This window comes from Phoca vitulina, unplaced genomic scaffold, assembly GCF_004348235.1.
Source record: "Phoca vitulina isolate PV1807 unplaced genomic scaffold, GSC_HSeal_1.0 scaffold39, whole genome shotgun sequence".
Lineage (NCBI taxonomy): Eukaryota > Metazoa > Chordata > Mammalia > Carnivora > Phocidae > Phoca > Phoca vitulina.
This window is the reverse complement of record NW_022589742.1, coordinates 15,439,031-15,461,102: the sequence shown is the minus strand read 5'-3', so window position 1 is coordinate 15,461,102 and position 22,072 is coordinate 15,439,031. Positions and strand designations below refer to the sequence as shown.

Below are 22,072 nucleotides of genomic sequence, written 5' to 3'. Positions count from 1 at the left end.
ATTATAGCTAACATTTATTGAGCATTTAATGTGACAGGTATTATTCTAAGGGCTTTCCATTTATTCGAGTGTTTTATGTATATTAATTCATTTAATCCTCGCAACTACCCAATGTACTATCATACCCATTTTTTTTTTTTAAGATTTTTTATTTATTTGCGAGAGAGAGAATGAGAGACAGAGAGCATGAGAGGGAGGAGGGTCAGAGGGAGAAGCAGACTCCCTGCTGAGCAGGGAGCCCGATGCGGGACTCGATCCCGGGACTCCAGGATCATGACCTGAGCCGAAGGCAGTTGCTTAACCAACTGAGCCACCCAGGCGCCCCTATCATACCCATTTTAAAGGTGAGGAAACAAAGGCATGGAGAAGTGATTTACTCGAGAATTACAAAGCTAGTAAGTGGCAGAGATAAGACTCAAACCCAGAGAGTCCAGTTCACAACTCATGCTCTTCAATATGTTATAATGCTCCCCTTCACTATAACAGTTTTCAGCAGTACCACACGCTTGAAATTGCAAGAGTCTGGTGGATGATGATGGGAAGGTGGGGAGATATTGGAGAGAGATTTGGGAAGTCAAACCAACAATATGAAGATCAGGGGCTCCTGGGTGGCTCAGTCGGTTAAGCAGCCGACTCTTGGACTCTGGATTTCAGCTCAGGTCATGATCTTAGGGTCGTGAGATCGAGCCCCAGGTCCGGCTCCGCAATTAGCGGGGAGTCAGCTTGAGATTCTCTCTCCCTCTCCCGCTACCCCTCCCCCTGCTTGTGTGCTCTGAAATAAATAAACAAATCTTTAAAAAAAAAACACAATATGAGAAGCAACTGTGAAGTATAAGGTAGAGAGGAATCAAGGATGACTCGCAGACTTTTGACTTGACCAACTAGTAGTTGATGGTGCCAGTCATAGAGATGGAAAGTAAGGACCTCTGGTGGAAAAGATAGAAGTTATTAGACACTTCATGTTTGATGTGCCTGTGGGACAAAAAGGACTGGCAGGAAGCCATCAGAGATACTAGTCTGGAACTCAAGAAAAAGATCTGAGCTAGACATATAGATTTTGAAGTTCTCATACAAGTGTTAAAAGCTTAAGAAGAGCATGTGGAGGGGCATCTGGTTGGTTCAGTTGGTGGAGACTGCGACTCTTGATCTTGGGGTGATGAGTTCAAGCCCCACGTTGCATGTAGAGATTACTAAAAAAAAAATTAAAAACTTAAAAAAAAAGAAGAGCATGTGGAATAGACAAACAGGCTGAGAACAGAGCCTGGGGAACATCATCATTTAGGGAGTAAGTACAGAAAAAGTATCCAGCAGTGAAGAAGTTGGCCATGAAGCTAAGATGCCAGGAGAGAGGGGTGTCATGCAAGCCCAGGATGGAGTTCAATAACGACAAAATTATCTGTAATCCCTCTAGAAAGTCGGTCGTATGAAGCCATGGAACATGTCTGTTTTGTGCACCAGTGTTCCCCCTGGCACATAGTAAATGGTCAAAAACATTTCCTGAATATGAATAAGAAAGCAAACCAACAGCATCAAATACCACACAAAGTTCTGGGAGGACAAAGACTGAGTGAGAAGTGTCTGTTTTATTTAGCAACCTAGGGTGTCACTGAGGATCTTGTTCAGAGCAGTTTCAGTGGAATAGTGGGGCAAAAGCAAAATGGAAGTGGCTTAAAAGAGATGGCAAGAACGTTTTCGTAGAGATTATTTTTCTGCTTTTTAATTAAAAAAAAAAAAGTCTTAACAGTTGATGGGAGGTAAGGATGTTGCAGCCACCAACACAGCCCATTCTTGGAAGAACCTCTGTTACCTACGGCAGGAGGAACCTGGAGCTGCAATTACAACGGGACACAAGACGAAAGGGGATTTTTCCTTCGGAGGGGAGGAAACTTGCTTCGTTCACCGCCGAATCTCGGGGGCCTAGCACAATGCTGGCCACTTCACTGGCGTTCGAGAAAGCCTCGAGCTGGCCGGTGCCGGACTCGCAGGACTCTGTGGAACACGGACGGGCGCGGGAGCCTTTACTTTCAGATCAGGCAGCGACAACCAAGGCTCGGCCGGTCCCCGACAGCGCAGCGCCCTCGCCCTAAGCTCACCCACCTTGGGCCACGAGGAAACCACGAGCCGGGAGCGCGAACCAGAGATGACGGGGAGGTTGGGGGAGCAAAGCTCCGCCCGCTGACAGGCTTTAAACTCCAGTGTCCGGGACTCCTGCAGGCCCCTCCCGAAGCGTCTCCGGTTTCTTGCAAGCCTTGGGGCGGGGCGGAAGTGACGCGACACGCAGCGCGTGATTGGCGGAAGCAGAAATTGCTTTGCGGCCGGCACGGAAATTCATTTCCTTTCGGCTTCCGCTTGTGGCCCATGTGAGAGACAGGCTGCCGAGATGAACGTGGTCCGGGCTGCGGAAAGGTGAGGGATAAAGATCGGAGCGGGGGGTCTGGGTGTCGTTGGGGCCGGGTCCCCCGGCTTTTGAGGAATGGAAGCCGCCTTTTAACAGACGACAGTTGTTCCTCTTCCAAGACCTCACCATTCATTACAATTTCCGCGATAACATCCTTGAAAAGTCCTTCTGATTTAATTTAATTCACTCCCTCCGCTCCCCAGCTTTTTAGCCTCATCCCTGTTGGTCCTGATGCGGCCTCTCCCTCTCTAGCTAATTTGTTGCACTTTCCTCATCACGTGACTCCCTTTGCTGCTGCCGAGGCGCGTTCCGACTCTCGGTGTCGGGAGTTCCTGCGTTATAAATTCCCCTTATCTTGGATGCCTTGTAAATGTAATGGTTGTAATGGTTGCCTTGTAAAGATTGGTACATACTGTTAGGTAATAGAATCTATAACTTGGTTCAGGGTACCAGTCTCCTTAGTTAAGTACCTACTTTGCCGAGAAGGCCCCAGGAAAAACTGTTAACTCAGCTGCTTTCGTCCAATGCCCCCTTTCCCCATTCCTGGGAACAAGTGATCGACATGTCACTTTTGAGTAAGCTGCACCTATAAAGGTGTCTTCCATTTGGAGGATGCTTAGAAATATTAATGGTGAAACTGCCTTGCCTCAAGGGCCAGCAACGGTGCCTTCTGTCACCTTACCTAGAGTCTTAACATTTTTACAGCCTCCCGGAGGTCAGTGGAAAATTCAGTACCAATAACTGAAGAGGGTTAGCTCTTTTTCATTCCATGCAATTCTGTAGGGGTGTTACCACCCACTGCTCACCCCATGGGGATGATGCCTGACTTCATTCTAAATTTAATGTCTTGACAAATCTCTTAAGTGTCCACATTGCTTGGTTTGTACCTCTTCCAGGGGATAGGACCATTCTGTGCTTAAATACCGAAGTTATGTTTTAGAGATTGTTGTAATAGAAGTTATTTCAATTGATAATATTTCTCTTTTATCTCCTTTAACAGCCTTCTGGCTTTAAGCCAACAGGAAGAACTAGAGGATTTGTCCAAAGACGACCCCTTGAGCCCCAGTGAAGATGAGGTGGGTGACAGCTGCTAAACTGCCTTCTCTGGTTCCCCTTCTGCCTTACAGTTACTCGACAGAAAAATGGTGGCAACATTGTTTATATTTTTTTCAGGTCTTGCAAATAAATTACAAGTAGTCATTTAGTGTTTCATGTATAAGATATTGTATTTAGTGCTATGGGAATTTGAAGACTGTATAAGATACACTGTTTTCAAGTTGCCTAAGTATAGTTGAGTATATAAGACCAAAACACATGATCTTCATTATATGATTTCCCTATTACCCAAGTTTGGATTTTTGTAGAGGTATTTAATTACAAATCTTCCTCAATTTAAGATGGCATTACATCTGATAAACCATCATAAATTGAAAATATTGTAAATTGAAAATGCATTTAATGCCCCTAACTACTGAACATCATAACTTAGCCTAGCCCACCTTAAACTTGCTCTGAACACTTACATTAGCCTGCAGTTGGGCAAAATCATCTAACACAATGTCTATTTTAGAATAAAGTGGTGAATATCTCATGTAATATATCGACTACTGTACTGAAAATAAAAACCAGAATGGTTGTGTGGGTGTAGAATGGTTCTAAGTGTATCAGTTATTTACCCTGATGATTGTGTGGTTGACAGGAGCTGCAGCTCACTGCCACTGCCCAGCATCACAAGAATCATATCCCATGTTGCTAGCCTGGGAAAAGATCAAAATTCACATTTGAAATACAGTTTCTACTAAACACCTGTCACTTTCTCACCATCATAAAGTCAAAAAATTGTAAGTCAAACCATCATAAGTAATGGACTGTCTGTGTCTGACTGAAATACACATATACGTAATTAAGCTGGCGCACCAACAAATGCTATAGGAATTCCAACTCTTTATTCTCTTGACAAAACTACTGAAAGTTTGTGTTTTTTTAATGTGAATGTTTCTGTGTCAGATCATGCTATATATTCTATACAGAAACATTCTCATAGCACTTTTCTTCTCAAGACTGATTAAGAGAGAGGCATGACATTAGCTACAGATCACTAGGCACTATGGTCTTTATGAGGAAGTTTGGCTCTTGAAGCCGTTCTTTGTTTGAGCTTGAATGCCTGCACACTAGACCTCATCTGATTCCCCAATCCTCCACTGACCAAAAGAACAAGAGATTTCCATGCTGTCTTTTCCTTTCCCTTATTCTGATGGTTTTTCCTTTTCTGTGTCTAGGGGGACATTGATGGAGAGAGAAAGCATCAAAAGCTTCTGGAAGCAATCAGTTCCCTTGATGGAAAGAATAGGTAACACTCCCGTCCATTTGAACAGGTTATAATTATAGCTGATTCCATGAGACAGATCTGCAACTAACATTGAGTGCTGGGGCTCCTGGCTTGCTCAGTCATTTGAGCATCTGACTCCTAGTTTCAGCTCAGGTCATGATCTCAGGGTCCTGGGATCAAGCCTGAGTTGGGCTCTGCACTCAGCGCAGAGTCTGCTTGTCCCTCTCCCTCTACTCCTCCCCTGCTTGCTGTGCTCCTGCCGCATGCTCTCTCTATCTCTCAAATAAATAAATAAAAATCTTTAAATAAATAAATAAAGTCTTAAAAAAAAATTTATTGAGTGCCTAAGACAATGAAAACACAAGTGTCAGCATCATTATTAAGAGCACATACTTTAGAGACACACTGTGTAGGCAAATTTTTATCCTCTCGGGGCACCTGGGTGGCTCAGTTGGTTAAGCGACTGCCTTCAGCTCAGGTCATGATCCCAGGGTCCTGGGATCGAGTCCCACATCGGGCTCCCTGCTCAGCAGGGAGTCTGCTTCTCCCTCTGACCCTCCCCCCTCTCATGCTCTCTCTCTATCCCATTCTCTCTCTCAAATAAATAAATAAAATCTTTAAAAAAAAAAAATTTTTTATCCTCTCTGCACCTAAATTTCTTCAACTAGAAAATAAGATTAATAACATTACCTACCTCAGAGGGTCATCATGACATTTAAATGAATTAATAAGCGTAAAGATCTTAAACCAATGCCCAGCATATAATAAGCATTATGTAATTGTTTAGCAGTTATTGTGTTAGGCCTTTGTGCATTTGAATTCTTAATCCATAATTATAGTCTTTTGAAGCATTGACTAGGAACTACTTATCCCCGTTAGAAAAGTTAATTGACTTGCCCCAAAGTCATTCTGCTCATAAGTGGCAGATCCAGGATTCAGATCTAGGTATGTTTGAATCCAAGTCCAGTACCTTTTCCGCTATGCCTACCTCATATTGCCTTGTGTTTTTGAGTGGCTGAGTCTACATTAAGAGATGGTTAGAAAACCAAGTCCAGGTTAGGAACAGATTTCCTGGTTTCTTTGTGACAAAACCTGATTCTAGAAGAGAAATACCTGAACCAAAGCCTTGTTTGAAAACAGAAGTGCTTTCCCCAGCAAAACGTGGGGAAATGTACTATATTCTGCTTTGCCTGATTTCAGGAGGAAATTGGCTGAAAGATCTGAAGCTAGTCTGAAGGTGTCAGAGTTCAATGTCACTTCTGAAGGTAAGTTAACAAAGGAAGCAATCTGTTCGTGGAGCTTATGGAGTTAAAAGCATAATGGTCACTTCACCCCCACCCCCCTGGAACTGTTTTTGATATGGTTAATGGATCATACCATAAATACTTACCTGTGAGTGGGTGAAGAAAGACAGTTAGATGCCCTTGAGTTTCTTCCATTTCTAGAAGAAAGCCTTAAAGGCCACAGTCAAGGTCTCCCACCAATGAGCTACTTCTAGGGTACAGGGACATGAATGAAGGCAGCTACCTCTCACTAGCTTAATCACATTCATGATTTTATTTTTATTTCAGTTCTTACAGTGCTTTGAGTTTGGACAGGCACATAATCTGCTGGAGCTCAAGAAGTCAAGTTACTTACTCAAGGAACTTCGCCTAGTAGAATGTTTCTCAACCTCTTTTCTGTATTGTTCCCTGAGAAGCCTTTTTAGACTTTTTTTTTTTTTCATTGCCTCTCCCCCTCCCCACTTCCACCCCCACAGCCAGGAAATCAGATAACAAGGAATAAGATTTTTGTTGGATAGAGTTGAGCTTTGGAGGAACACCAGAAGTTGGGAATATCTTTAAGATTTTTTTTTCGGGGCGCCTGGGTGGCTCAGTCGTTAAGCGTCTGCCTTTGGCTCAGGTCATGATCCCAGGGTCCTGGGATCAAGCTCCGCATCGGGCTCCCTGCTCTGCGGGGAGCCTGCTTCTCTCTCTCCCACTCCCCCTGCTTGTGTTCCCTCTCTCACTGTGTCTCTCTTTGTCAAATAAATAAATAAAAATCTTTAAAAAAAAATTTTTTTTAAAAAGATTTTTTTTTCACCACTCCCCCACCTCCAGAACCAATTTTCGTCCCTTGAGTGGGTGAGTGATAATCGCCCCTAATGCGAATACATGATCTAATAAATTGCAGAGTTGGGATTTTAACCTGATACGAAGTCTAGATGCCGTATCTTTTTCACCATATTCACAATTTAGGCAGCTCCAATGAGTTACAGGCTTCTAGTAACCACTAATGTAACTCCTCAGAACAAATAACAGTGTATTCTTCAAGCTTATTCATTCAACAAATACTTATATTTCTACTATGTATCAGTTTCAGGACAGTTTAATAGATACTGGGGCTACAATGAAGAATAAGATGGGAGAAACGCTTCATGGAGTCTAACATTCTAAGGGAAGATCAAGGGGGGAGATAATAAGGATTAAAACCTGGTGGTGCAGTAAAGTGACTGAGTGGCTGCTTTAGTTTGGCTGGGCTGTGTCCTTTAGAATGATGTGATTCCAAGTATAAAGGGGAGCCACTGGGGGATTTTCAGCAGGATCCTGACATGCTGTGATTTACAGTTTCAAAATACCACTTTGGCTGTTGTGTGAAGAATGAAGTGCAGTGAGGCAAAAGTAGAAGCAGAAAGACCAAGAGAAAAGCAAATGACTTTTTAAAATAAATAATTTTCTCCTCTCTTCCACCCTTCAACACATTTGGGAATGTAGGAAAGCGATGGTGTCACTATGGAGGTTAAAGTAAGAGAATTATTCGTGCTTCCTCCCTACACATTGGCCTGTCTACCAGCATTTTCTACTGAGGTGTCTCCATATGTTATATTGAGATTTTTGCCTCACTTCTCAGTCTGACCAGAAAGTTTGGCCTTTCTGCAGGATCAGGAGAAAAGCTAGTCCTTTCAGATCTACTTGGGCCTGTTAAAACTTCATCATTGGCCGCTGTGAAAAAGCAACTGAATAGAGTCAAATCAAAGAAGACTGTGGAGTTACCCCTTAACAAAGAAGAGGTTGAGCGGGTGAGTTGTAGAGAAAGTGGTCTATTAAGGGGAAGAAAGCGGACTGACAAGGAAAAATAGGGTAAGAAGGGAAGGTGGGGGGAAGCCTGGAACATGGGGAGAGGGGGAAATTGTGATTGCCATGGAAAAGATTAAAACGCACCTCAGAGGGACTGCATCCTGAGAAGTAAGCAAGAGCTACTCTCTAGCATACTGACTCTTGGGCTGGGAAACATTGGCCCCTGATTCCCTGCTGGTCCTTTGAGTTCAGTGCTTAATTTTGTGGCTCTTTCCTTTCGTGTACTTTGCCTGTTTCAGATTCACAGAGAAGTGGCATTCAATAAAACCTCACAAGCCCTCTCCAAATGGGATCCCATCGTCCTGAAGAACCGGCAAGCAGAGCAGCTGGTTTTTCCCCTGAAGAAAGAGCAGTCAGTCTTTGTTCCCATCGAACATGTGCTCAGTGGCTGGAAGGTGAGTGCCACACCAGGAAACTGCACGTTGGCAGGTGAGATTGATGGGATTGGACCTGGTAAGCCAAGACCCCGGCTGCAGTCTTTAGCAGTCAAGGAAGGGAGAGAGGGGGCAGCAAGACTCATGGTCAGTCATGCAATAGCCAGAATTGCTCTGTAGTCACCCTTCACCCAATTGTAAGCACACAGCACATGGTTATGTCCATGTTTTTGTGTGAAAGCATCTTTGCCAGTAGAGAGGGAACAGAGTCCTGTTTTCTTTTTCATACCCCAGTTTTTAAAGCTGCATTCTGATCTGGGGAAAATCAGGAACTCAGCAGCATTACTGAGCCGTAGTAGGATGACATCTGAGCAGTAGAACCAGTTTGCTTTTAAAGGACTACCACATTAACAAATAATGTATCATGAGTCATGACTAGAAGTTTAGCAAGTAGCTCATTATGACTCCGAGCTGCAGAAAATAAGTTATCTTAGAGCTGGGTTGTCCAGACACTAATCCCTGGCAAATTTTGTATTCATCTGAACTAAAAAAGATAATTGTGAGTATGATGGATATAAAGTTAACCAGCTCTTCTTTACTATGAGGCTATGCTTTCCATTTTAATAGCGTTAAAATAGCTTTTCTTTTATGAAATGATGGGACTGGGGGTGGAATGGTAGTTATGCCCTTGTTGGTAATCCTGTGTTCGTCCCCAAAGTCTCAATTTTTAGTCTGTGAACAATTTCCGAACAATTAGACTTCCTTTTCCAATACGCCATTGCTTATGGAGTTTGTAATGGGATATTCTGTCTTAAGTAGGAATGGTGAAAAACAGCAGTGCCCAAACTATGGATAGATGCCCTCTTTATGCTTCCTCTCTGCTTCCTAAGAATCCAGAAATAATAGTGTTCTATTTGTCAGGAAGTTGAGCTAATTAATGCTAATCAAAGTAAACATGGCTTGCTGCCGTAGCTAGACACTGAGCAAGCCATTGCTTATTACGGGGATAAGCTCTGTTTCAGATATTGTTGTTGAAGTCACTACCATTCTCTTTCTAGGATGCTTCCTTTTCCACAAGAAAAAGAGATCAGGTTTAAAGTGTGGCTGCAGGATGGAAGGGAGACTTTAGGAAAAAAAATTAAGAGGTAATACAATTTGTAGGATTCAAAAATAAAAAGTATAGAAGATATATTGTGAAAAGTCTGACCCCACCTCTGTCCCCCATCTGCTCATTTTTACCCCCATACTCACTCGGAAATAACCACTTTTGTAAGTTTTTTTGTTGTTGTTAACCTAAGAGTTTCATTGCTATATTTGTGTTTACCTCGTTTTTTTAATCAAAAGAGTAGTAGCACGCTACTACACATTCTTCTGCACCTTGCTTTTTCCAAATGACAGTGTCATCTTGGAGATAGCTGGAAAATGCCTAGTTGGTTATTAAACATGAGATGGTGGAGGAGTAGGTTACATTAAGAATGGTACAACCTTTGCTCTCCAGAACCACTGTGCAAGACAGAGTGGAGCCCCCCCCACCACCAAATGCTATACATGAATCTACCATTTATTCTAAGATTCATTTTTTTAAAGATTTCATTTATTTATTTTTGCGAGAGAGAGGGAGTGAGAGAGCACGTGTGCATGCACATGAGCAGGGGTATGGGCAGGGGTATGGGCAGAGGGAGAAGCAGACTCCCCACTGAGCAGGGAGCCCGATGTGGGACTCGATCCCAGGACCCTGGGACGCTTAACCAGCTGGGCTACCCAGGCGCCCTCTAAGATCCATTTTTGAGAAATTAGGCCAGTATGGCACAGAGCCGTAAGGAAATGCTTAGGTCAGGGCGTGCTTTCTGGTTAGCAACTGAGTTCTCTTCTTATAACCTAGAATGCAAAGTACCAAGGACTCCAGAGATTAAGAATCCAAAAAGTCTGCACTATAGTTTTGGCCCAGCTTCCGAAAATTCCATTTCACTCCAAGAAGATTTAAATGGGATAATGCATGAGAAAGCATTTGTAAACTGCAAAGTGCTAGAAATGATGTAAGGTACCTTCCCAGCCCCTAGCAGCCTACACTAGCGTTACCCAAAGTGTTCTCCTCAAAACCCTAGTTTCTCAATACGCCCTCAAAAAGGTGGGGTTCCGTTGCTAGAAAATGTTGCATGCCCCTGCTGGAAATTGGCAGTTCATAATATACACTAGCATTTAAAAGGCTATGAGAAGACAGTAAAGAAACCTCTTTGACTTACTCTAACCCAGAGTGTACAAACGAAAAGCAAATAAATTTAATTTTAAACCTTAAAAAAAATAAAGTAAATGTTGTTAGTTGATGAGGAATTTGCTTTGGGAAGAGCTGTCTCCACTGCTGCCTCTGTACTCTTACCTTCTTTCCCTACTACCCTACTGAATCTTCTCTCAGAGGGTATTAGTGAGAGGCCTCTGAATCGCCAAATCCCAGGCCCTCTGAGGCTTCAGCCTATTGGACGCTACTGACACATCACATTGGTAAAAAAAAAAAAAAAAAAAAAAAAAAAACAACTCTCCTCCCTTGGCTTCTGTGATGACATAGTCTGATTTTTTTTTTTTAATCTATCTGACTTTTCCTTAGTTCTTTTTATTATTGCTCTGTAAATTCCATGGCTTTTGGCTATCACCCGTATATACTACAGATCACTCTAGATGCCTTCTTCTGAGCTCCAGTCCCATAGTCCATATGACCAGCAGGCCTCGCCTGGATCTCCCATATGCAACTTAAACTTCACACACAACAAAGTAAGCTTGGCATTTTCCTTCATTCTGTAACTGAGTCAACAGCATAACTCCCTACCCTGGTCCCTTAGGTTGGAAACCTCAGCCATCTGATTCTTCTTCCCCCTTTTCCCGCTCCTCCCCCCTTAACTGCTACCCCTCCCCAGCCCACATGGTGGGCTACTCCTGTAAATTTTCTCCGTAATAGCTCTCAGATTCCTGGTTCCTCTTCTCATTTTCACCTGTCATTTGGCACTTTACATATAAACCCTTACATGAGCGCCAGGATTTTCTTTCCAAAACACAAAACTGAGTGTCTCCTGCTTAAAATCCTTCAAAAGGCTTACTTATAGAACAAGACAGAAGTGCCTTTACTTATAGAACAAGACAGAAGTGCCTCGTGTTTTAGCTACACTGGACAAAACATTTTCCCTTACATATCTCTCCATATATGTGTTTTTATTTACACTCATCTCCATCCCCCCCGCCCTTACAGAATTGTACTTAATGCCTCAAAGCCTAATTCAAAAAGTCCTTGCCCAAGCGTAACCCACCTCCTAATCAAAATTATTGTTCCCTTCCTTTGTGATTGCTCCGATGGACTAATATGTGACCCATTATGTTGCCAGTGGTACCTGTGTCTCTTCCCTCTGAAAGGCTCTGAGCTCTATGAGGACAGGAACAATCTTAATCAATTGTGTATTCCTAGCACCCTGCACAAGTGCCTGGAATGTAGCTGCAATCAATAAATGTTTGTAAATTGAATTGGAGGTAGATTACAACATTGTAATATAAATCATTTTGTAGCCTGTGATTGATCACTACTGCAAATACTAAAAATGGAAGAACATGCACCTTTACCATTCAGTAGAATAGGTTTATGGTTAAATCAATAGCGCCGTGTAACTTGTGGTGATCTGTGTTTATGCATTTGTCCAGATATTTGTTAATACCCACCATGATGTATATGGCTGTTGAAGAAAACCTCATATAATACATGTGTGAGGTTTGAAACTGGCTCTGTTGCCTAGGGCTATCTTTGTGCCTTGCCAAAGTGGACCATGGCATGATCAGCCTGATTATTTTAACCATCTACACAGTATCAGTCAAGGAGTAAATAGCATCTTTTGTTGACATGTGAAGTTAACTGGTTCAGTCCATTCATTTCATATATATAGACTACGTAGCATGCAAAGTTAAATGGAAACTAAGGGATAGGAACCAAAATTAGAAAATGACTAGAGTTGGGATGCCTGGGTGGCTCAGTCATTAAGCATCTGCCTTCAGCTCAGGTCACAATCCCAGGGTCCTGGGATCAAGTCCCACATCGGGCTCCTTATTCAGCAGGGAGCCTGCTTTTCCCTCTGCCTGCCGCTCCCTCTGCTTGCGCTCTCTCACTCTCTCTCTGACAGATAAATAAAATAAAATAAATCTTTAAAAAAAAGGATTGAGAAAATACCTTTAAAAAAATGACTAGAGTTAAATTTGAACTGTCAGGAAGCTAAGACCTCCCCCTTTCTTCTAGAAATATTCTTTAAAGGAAGCTTATAAGAGGGCACCTGGGTGGCTCAGATGGTTAAGCGTCTGCCTTCGGCTCAGGTCATGATCCCAGGGTCCTGGGATCGAGTCCCGCATCGAGCTCCCTGCTCCTTGGGAGCCTGCTTCTCCCTCTGCTTCTCTCTCTCTCTCTCTCTCTCTCTGTCTCTCATGAATAAATAAATAAAATCTTTAAAAAAAAAAAGGCTTGTAAGAGTCTTAAATTCCTTTTTTTAAAAAATATTTATTTGAGAGCGAGAGATAGCGAGAGTGAGCATGAGCAGGGTTAGGGCAGAGGGAGAAGCAGACTCCCCGCAGAGCAGGGAGCCTGATGTGGGGCTCCATCCCAGAACCCTGAGATCATGACCTGAGCCGAAGGCAGAAGCTTAACCTACTGAGCCAGCCAGGCGCCCCCGAGTCTTCAATTCCTAACTTAACAGTAATATACATACGTACTTCAAATATATGTAATACAGGGACCATTTTGTTTTGCCACTATCAGAACTGACAGTTTGGTACTGCTGTCCCTCCGTCCTGCCAGCATTTACCTTAAGGGCATCCTGCTTTGATATTTAAGAGAATGGTATTCTGTTTTACATATTTTGGTAATCTGAACAGAGTGATCCCCTCAGTAATATTAGAGAGTAGCTTTAGAATCCCCTTGCTGAAGTTGTCTTAAATCGGAAGAAAATGAGGTTTTATCTACACCACTGAACAGCGAGACTGGAACCCTTTCTCTTACTGTAACAGCCAATCCTTTCCAGTTTGTGATTCCCATTATAGTATTATAAAGTAGATGGTCATAGGATTGTAAACAGGGACGCCAGGAGCATGGCTTAAGACTTAGAATGTTCTCTTCCCTCCTTAAGGCAAGAACTCCCCTGGAGCAGGAAGTTTTTAACCTCCTCCATAAGAACAAGCAGCCAGTGACGGACCCTTTACTGACTCCAGTGGAAAAGGCCTCTCTCAAAGCAATGAGCCTGGAAGACGTAAGTGTAACAGGCCCTTTGATACATCCAGACGTGTTCTGTTCCTCCCAGTATTTGCCCTCAAGCCCAGGAGTCACTGTGAATGTCATTCATTGTAGGCTAAGATGCGCCGAGCAGAGCTTCAGAGGGCCCGGGCCCTGCAGTCCTACTATGAGGCCAGGGCTCGAAGAGAAAAGAAAATCAAGAGCAAAAAGTAAGGAGGCCCCTATTGAAGTGGCCACGGGTGCCCTGGAAGAAAGTGATATGGCTAATCATGAGTCCATAGGAAAGAGCCTTTGACGTAGCAACTGGGGTCATGTGGAAGAGGTCCCAAATAGGAGTGACTCGCATTTTTTTTTTCTCAGTCCAATCTCATAGTTTTGCCTGCTTCGGTAGTGCCCTCTCCTCTGGCTTTGGCTTTCAATCTTGGTTTTGCTAAAAAGAGGACTGTTCAATTACTTTCTCTCCCTTCCAGGACATCACGGAGTGGTTCTGCAGAATGAGCTCTGAATTCTACAGCTGTTGAGGCCAGTAGGGCTTCCTTCCTGCCTTTTTGCCTCTTTGGAACTTCTACTCTTGCCTTGCGCTCTAGAAGCAGAGGGGACTCTTTGCCCTGCAGAGGTGTGCCCCTGGGGGCTGCAGGGATGGAGAGGCTTGCCAGACCTCTCAGGTCCCAAACTGGTTCCCTGTAGTCAGCCAGCTCTGTGATGTCCTTTCTAGCCCCTGCATAGGGAAACCCCTTGGGGAGCGGGGACACTTTTGTGTGTGGCATCAGTGTTTCAGCTAAATCTCTGCCCTCTCACTCTACAGGTATCACAAGGTTCTGAAGAAGGGAAAGGCCAGGAAAGCCCTCAAAGAGTTTGAGAAGCTGCGGAAGGTCAATCCTACCGCAGCATTGGAAGAACTGGAAAAAATTGAAAAGGCCAGAATGATGGTGAGGCTGCCTCTTGCCCCCCACCCCTTGAACCGGCTTTCCCCCAGAAAGTGGTAAGAATCTCACTCTGCCCTTTCTTTCCAGGAGCGAATGAGCCTTAAGCACCAGAACAGTGGGAAATGGGCCAAGTCAAAGGCAATTATGGCCAAATATGACCTGGAGGTAAGAGATCATCGGGGTGAGAGAAGAGATGGAATTGGAGGACAGAAAGGAAAATCAGTCCATAAGGATGCTAGCAGAAGCAGAGTTGGGGAAGAGCCCTGAGGAAGAATGGAAAACCAGGATTCTAAAAAGGCATCAGAAAATCTCTAAGGCAGAGAGGAAAAGAACCAGGAACAAGGTGGAAAAGGAGAGATGAAAGGGAAACAGCATTGAAGGCAAGTCCAGTTAAAGGGGAGAGGAGCTTTTTTTTTTTTACCTTGTTTCACGTGTTGATTTCCTTGAGGACAAAGAATTTGTCTCCCATATTATTCCATAGCCGTTAACACAGTGGTATATGTGCAGTTTAAACAGTAGGCACTGGTAAGAAATACTTAAGTCAAATTGAGAGGAGGCAGCTTTACGAAATGAACCAGGCAAGGTGTCGTTGCAGTCACTAATGACAAGGCGCTCGTGCTGTGACTCCTTCCTCCAGGCTCGCCAGGCTATGCAGGAACAATTGGCCAGGAACAAAGAACTGACGCAGAAGCTCCAGGCGGCCTCCGACAGTGAGGAAGAGGAGGAAGGTGTGGAGGAAGAGGGTGAACTTGTCCCTGATGCAGTGAATGAGATCCAGATGGATGCCAATGGACCGAACCCGTGGATGCTCAGGAATCACTCCAGAGGCACAAAAGAGATCAAAGTCCAGGACCCTGAGCAACTTCCGGAGCCTGTGGCCCACGAGGCTTCTGAGAATGAGGAAGAAGAAAGACCAGGGGCAGAGGAAGAAATTTTGTTGAATGAATTTGAGGAAAGGCGATCACTTCGGAAAAAGTCTGGGCTCAACCAGGACGCCGAGCTGGTGAGCAGACAAGAGCCAAAAGGTAAGTTGTGGTGGACTGGACTGAAGAACTGCCCAGTGCTAGTGCTGTGGACGGACCGAGAGAGGCAAACTGTCCACGCAAACGGCTTCTGAGTGATTCGGCTCTAGGGGCTTTCCAGAGAATGCCGTGGGTCCCTGAAGAGAAGACAGATTCATAATAACTGTTTTTCTTCAAAGGCATTTAATACACAGTCATCTGCATGGCTGTACAAGGTGTATTCGGATATGTTTTCTGCTCTTGAGGGCCTATGGTCATCAGAGACAGAACCTCTCCATCCTTGAAGTAAGGGCAGGAGCTAACATGACTGGTGCCCACAAACCAGACCCAACTGCATGTGGTAGCACGGCAAGTCCGAAAGGCCGTTCGTACCCACAGACACAGGCGGATTTTGAGGCATTATGAAATTTCGAATTACTGTTGCAGTTTCCGGTTTTGTTTGTAAAGTAGGAGTGGCATTTTTAGCACTTCACGATGTTGGCTGATATGTGCGAATGTGGGATAAGACTTTCTTGACAGGAATGAAGGACTCCACAGGCTACGTGGCAAATTAGAATTGTCACCCCATGCTCACACTCGATTCGTCTATTATATTTTCTGTTATTTTCAAGAGATTTCATATTAACAACCTTAGCACCCTTGAGACAGATCAGAAAGCTCCCATTCTGGGGAGAAAGTCTGCTCAGGAAACTACATTTAGAAATCACTTGGCTATCTGGGCAGATTCTTGGGTCTGATTTTATTTCCTATAAAAATAATGCATTCAGATGATGGCAAGAATCTGTTTTTCCATGAAAAACAATATTTTGAAAGAGCTGTCGTTTAGAATGTATCATAGGACCTTTACTTAGGGTTCTCAGCTGGAGAGTTCTGGGATTAATAGTTACAAGCAGTCACTTCCAAGAGGCCTTTGGAAAGCACCACCGCAGGCCAAGACCATGGGGGCAGTCTTTATACGACCCCAGGACACCAGCCGTATGGTCCTGAGCTTCCTCAAAAGCTGATCCTCTTGCTAAAAGTATAGAGCAGTTGGTTGTGTGGTATGAAAGGTGGATTTGGATTTCCTTGGATGAAAAATTAATAGAATGTTCCCAAGTCTTCAGGCAAATAGCGTCCTAAAATAGTGGGAAGTTGTGGACCCCAAATAAAATGAGCCAAGGACCTTGATCCTTATGGAAAAAATATACATGTGTCCAAAGGGCAGATTTAAGTAGCTTCTCAGAGGCTTCAGGCCAAAGCTAGGGAATAGGATGGATAAACTTGGGAATGGAGGCAACTCGAGTCAAACAAAGAAGAGTTTAGACGTATGTCCCTGCCATATTTCCCTCAGGGCTCTCAGAGCCTAGTGGTATTTGCTCAGATGTTGCCGGTGACTGGAAAATGCCAAGCAACCTGACTTGGCCACAGCAGATTATGAAATGCTGCTTTCAGATAAAACAGTGCTGGATTTGGTTGGGACAAAGAGGAAATGACAGCGTAAATTACAAATGGTAAATCACATTTTTATAAATTACAAATAATAAATTACAGTGACGTTGCATTCAGAGGCTACCTGTTAAAATGGCTTTTTTTTTTTTTTTTAATTTGGGACTTGGGGCCATCTCTCCAAGCGGGGTTTACTGCAGGGGGAAATTAAGCCACAGTTCCAGTTAGGCAGTGAGTCACTGACATAGCTGGGACTAGGACCCAGGACATCTGCTTCCCAACATGCTGCTTTTAACTACTAAACTCTATTGCATGCTACTTGATAGGCAATGATAGTGAACTCTCCAAGAGATCTAGCGAAGGGAATCCTCTCTTCCCTGTGGTGCCGAGCCCCATGAATGGGAGCACCTAAATGCTCGTTGTCGAGTGTGCTCAGTAAATGCTCCTTGGCAAGGCAACTTCCAGCCTCCTTTTCTGACCGCTTTCCTTTCTTTCCCCAGATTCTAGCAGCCAGGAGGTGCTGTCTGAACTGAGGGCACTGTCTCAGAAACTCAACAAGGAAAGCCAGCAGTCTGGAAAGCAGAACGTGAGTTCCGTGAGGACAGTTCTGGCAGTCCAGAGAGAGGAACCTACCGAGGCAGAAGAGGAGCCCCTGTTGTTGCAGAGGCCAGAGAGAGCACACACCATGGAGGAGCTAGAAGAGCTGGGCAAAGAAGGATGTTTTCAAAATAAAGAGGTCCCCAGGCCTGTGGGGGAAGGGCAGCAGTCGGAGAGGAACCCAGATAATCAGCCTGGTGCTCCCAAGGAAAAGAAAAGGAAGGAGCAAATGATTGATCTACAGAACCTCCTGACCACAAAATCTCCTTCTGTGAAGTCTTTGGCAGTTCCCATGACAGTAGAGGAGTTGGTGAGCAGAGCCAGGGGCGTGGGCCATTGTGGGGGATCCGAGCTGGTGCAGAAAGTGTCCTTGCACGGAGAGTAGAATCAGGGAAGTTTTGTTGTGCTGGGGGCACATATCAGTAGTTGAAAGGCCCAGAACGGTAAGGGGCCACGCTGGTCCCGGTGACCGTTCAGTAGACACCACTATGTGAGTGCTGCCCAGACTCCCACATCTTAAATCCTGAGCCACCAAACCTTCCCTGGGGCGATTCTAAAACTGCCCTCAGAGGAAAGGAGGCATTCAAAGCTCTGACCAGATCCCAGGCAGGACAACTCAAAGGTGAGTCATTGAGCTATTGCCAAGGTTGGACTCTATTCACTGGGATCTGAAATGGTCCGAGACTGCCTAAGTAATTGAAACTGCTCGAGTGAGGAGCCCTATAGGGCCTGTCTTTTCAGGGATGTAAGCCGGAGGACACGCATGCTCTGGCCAGGCCGCTTGGAGCTCCTCCTCCTAACACAGGCCATTCCTTTCTCCATGCTGCAGCTTCCTTACTGAAAGTTTAAAGTTGTGTCATATGATAAGGAGTTAGGGATATTTACCCTAGAGAGAAGAAAATTAGAGCAGGATTGCCTACCGATCCCTTAAGATTGCAAGACCATCATTGTTCAGCGCTTTCCCCCTAGGGGGCGCTAAAATGTCACAACCCAAAATTCAAGCGTTCTTGCCCCGAACCACCACGGCTCTCCCACCACGGCTCTCCCACGGCTCTTAAGGCAAGCTGTAGCTCTCACTCTTGTTTCTTCCCAGGAAGATGAAGAGGAGAGAGATCAAAAGCGGATGATAAAGGAAGCTTTTGCCGGGGATGATGTCATCAGAGACTTCTTGAAAGAGAAGAGGGAAGCTGTGGAGGCGAGTAAGCCAAAGGACGTGGACCTGACTCTGCCTGGCTGGGGCGAGTGGGGTGGTATGGGCCTAAAGCCCAGTGCCAAGAAGAGACGCCGGTAAGAACAGGGAAGAAAGCCTGTCAGAAGTGCACCAGGTTTTCCCACTTCACCCTCATGCCTCCTCCCTGCCCTTTTGACTGAGTCCTTAATGCTCTTAGTCAGGCGTCCTGCCGTTCTGCTTTCCAGGTTTCTCATTAAAACCCCTGAGGGTCTTCCAAGAAAAGACAAGAATTTGCCAAATGTGATTATCAACGAGAAGCGAAATGTCCATGCAGCAGCTCATCAGGTGAGGAAGAGAGAAACCCTTTGCTGCCTAGCTCTCTTGCTTGAAAGGAATATTCTAGTGCTCTGTGGTCAAGAGGGATGTGTGATCTTGACCACAGAATCAAAGCTGTTCTCTTTATCACTGACTGGCTCTGAGATGAATAATTCCAGATCAATTCTGGTGTTTTAATTTCTGACTAGGAAGAGGTTGAGGCTTAAAGGAAAATCTTGGCAACAATGGTGAAGCCCCCGAATTTGCGTTTTCAGCTAGCACCCCAGATAATTCCAATGCAGACAGGTCTCACCAAGCTAAGAATTACCATTCCTCAGGCTTGTATTTGTAGTCAAGGTAATGTTGAGAGGCCATAGGTTTGAGCTGCATCTTAAGAAAAATGAAGACAAACCGGTACTCGTTCAGGACAGCCAGTGGAATTAAAATTGTGTCCAATGACAAGCCAGGGATATTTACCCAAGAGAGAAGCAAACTGGAGCATGGTCATGGTCTTCAAGTATATTGAAGGTTGTCATGTGGAGTGCAGTCACATAAAGTAGCAGTTAAGGGAAAAGCAGGGAGGGAGTTCAGTTAGAGGAGAAACTCTGGGGCTGGCTCAGTCGATAGAGCAGGCGGCTCTTGATCTCAGGGTCATGAGTTCAAGCCCCACATTGGGCATGGAGCCCACTTTAAAAAAAAAAAGGAAGAAAGAAAACTTTCCCCTGCTCCACAGGGAGAATGGGTTGCCCTGGGGATATGAGTGTGTGTAGAGGGGACTCAGGAATGAGACTGGACTCGATGACTTTTATGTTCCCTTCAATTCTGAAAGTCTGTGACCCTGAGACCTGTCCCCAGCCAGTATAATATTGAAATGAGTTGTAGTTTTTCTTCTGAAAAAGAGGGGGAACTATTTAATAGGTACAAAAGAGAAGTAAGAAATGATCATTTCAGTAATACTCTACTGCTCTTATTTTGTGAACCAATCCCTGCGGAAATTGAATTGTAATCCCAGTTGGAGATCTATAACCACGAAAGAGGCAATGATCAGGCAGTTATAGGATAAAAGAGAGAGAAAAAAGGGTTAAAAGGGTGCTTCACCAGGACAGGAAGAGCAGTGTGGACCTCAGTAAAATCAGGAGTCTTGCCTTTAAAAAAAAAAAAAATACAGGGGCGCCTGGGTGGCTCAGTCGTTAAGTGTCTGCCTTCGGCTCAGGTCATGATCCCGGGGTCCTGGGATTGAGCCCCGCATCGGGCTCCCCGCTCGGCGGGAGACCTGCTTCTCCCTCTCCCACTCCCCCTGCTTGTGTTCCCTCTCTCGCTGTCTCTCTCTGTCAAATAAATAAATAAAAAGTCTTAAAAAAAATAGTCACAGTAAACTGACAGTTTTCCAAGAATCTCCCTGATTTTCCTCATCTTTTTAATAAGCTATAGACTGCAGGTCCCAGCATGCAGTAGAATAAAGTGTGCTTCAAGCTGAAGGAAAAAAGAAAAGCCTCCCAAGGCTGAATATTTTGCCCAGGTGTTTTTTTTCTCTTTATGTGACATGCACAGATCTAGGCAGCAACCCCACTAAGACAACACATTCCCTTAACCTAAAGAAAATCTGTGTCCTTTACTACCACCAGGACCACCCAGCAGTATCAGCTTCTCAAGTGTTCCACTGAACATCTCCAAAGACTACTGATTATAACTTCCTGATTTTTCTGCTTACATTTTCCCCCCCTTCTTCTTTGGCCTTCAGGGGAAGTGTTTAAAGATTGTTATTTAAATGTCTGAAGGTAGCGCTGTTTGGAGTGGAGAAGAGTACCTTAGACAAGGAAAGGAACCCTAGGTTCCGTTCTCCCTCACTGCTCATAATTTACTTGGGTAAATCCTTTCCCCTCTCTACGCCGGATTCTGAGGCCAAGGGAGATGACCTTTGCCATTATCTAGGGCCTTCCAGCTCTGACATTCTGTGATGCCAAAAAGGATGAAGCTAACTAAGCATCACAGCCTGGTGTAGTTCAGGATTCATGGTCAACCTCTGGGTTCTTTAAAACGTCAATCCTGTGTCTCAAGGAGAAGAAAGCAAGGGATTAAGAGCTCAAAGAGGGTAGGAGGGTCACAGCATTCACAGGGACCCACAAATGCCCAGACGTGTCTTGTGGTCACAGTATCGTATATTTCAATTCCGATTGTTGGGTAAGCCAGCAGGGTGTCTAATCCCAATTAGTCCCCTCCACTCCCAGATGTCCTCAAGCAGATTGGAACTTTTAAGGTTAGACAGGGGCATTTGGGATGCCTTGATGTCTCAGTAGCTTCACTCACTGCAGCCACATAGAACTGTGGCCTGGCACTAAACTACCGACCAGTTGCCATGCGAGTTTACCAACTATACCCCAGGCCGGCTCGTGACAAGTCACTCTACTTTCCTTTCCAGGTGCGGGTGCTTCCATATCCATTCACGCACCATCGGCAATTTGAAAGGACCATCCAGACCCCTATAGGATCTACGTGGAACACGCAGAGGGCGTTCCAAAAGCTGACTATGCCGAAGGTTGTCACCAAGCCAGGTCACATCATTAAGCCTATAAAAGCAGAGGATGTGGGCTACCGGTCTTCCTCCAGGTCGGACCTCTCTGTCGTACAGAGGAATCCAAAACAACTCTCCATACGTCACAAAAAACACCTGAAGAAAAACTCTGTAGATTGAGTTGCTGCAGGATTGACATCTTGGTGCCCAGAACTAGGAGCCCCAACTGCTCCTCCATTGGCCGGGTTTGACTCTGAGCTGCAGGATCCATTCCCAGACTGGCTTAGCACACTGTGAGTGTAGTTAAGCCACATTTTAGAAATAAATGCATTTTTATCTATTTAACTGGAATGTATTTTATGTTGTCACAAGTAAGGACACCTTTGGGTGCTCCCCATGGCATTTCTCTAGTCACATTTGTCAGAGAAACCTCACTTTCTCGCCAAGGATTATGTAGTTAGTCCTAAATTAAAGTAGAAATTACCAGAGCCTATGATCTTAAATACATATCAGACATGATCCCCTAGAACACACTCGAAGAGTCAGGGATAATGACTAAATACCGTATACTCTTAACCTCTGAACCTAAAAACAGCATGCACGAACCATGCACTCGTGCCCTCGGCTGGTTTTGGG

The 22,072-nt window shown here is 44.6% G+C and overlaps 1 protein-coding gene across 1 annotated transcript; it reads left to right on the top strand.

Annotated features, from left to right (window-relative positions):
* The first annotated feature begins 2,308 nt into the window (after positions 1 to 2,308).
* UTP14A (UTP14A small subunit processome component) lies at positions 2,309 to 21,781 on the top strand. Its single transcript, XM_032428355.1, has 15 exons — positions 2,309 to 2,406; positions 3,399 to 3,474; positions 4,678 to 4,748; positions 5,928 to 5,992; positions 7,646 to 7,785; positions 8,083 to 8,238; positions 13,365 to 13,484; positions 13,583 to 13,677; positions 14,274 to 14,397; positions 14,482 to 14,559; positions 15,032 to 15,419; positions 17,342 to 17,748; positions 18,532 to 18,725; positions 18,855 to 18,954; positions 21,344 to 21,781. The coding sequence occupies exons 1-15, from the start codon at positions 2,381 to 2,383 to the stop codon at positions 21,614 to 21,616; spliced, it is 2,313 nt and encodes a 770-aa protein (XP_032284246.1). The 5' UTR covers positions 2,309 to 2,380; the 3' UTR covers positions 21,617 to 21,781.
* Positions 21,782 to 22,072: the final 291 nt, after the last annotated feature.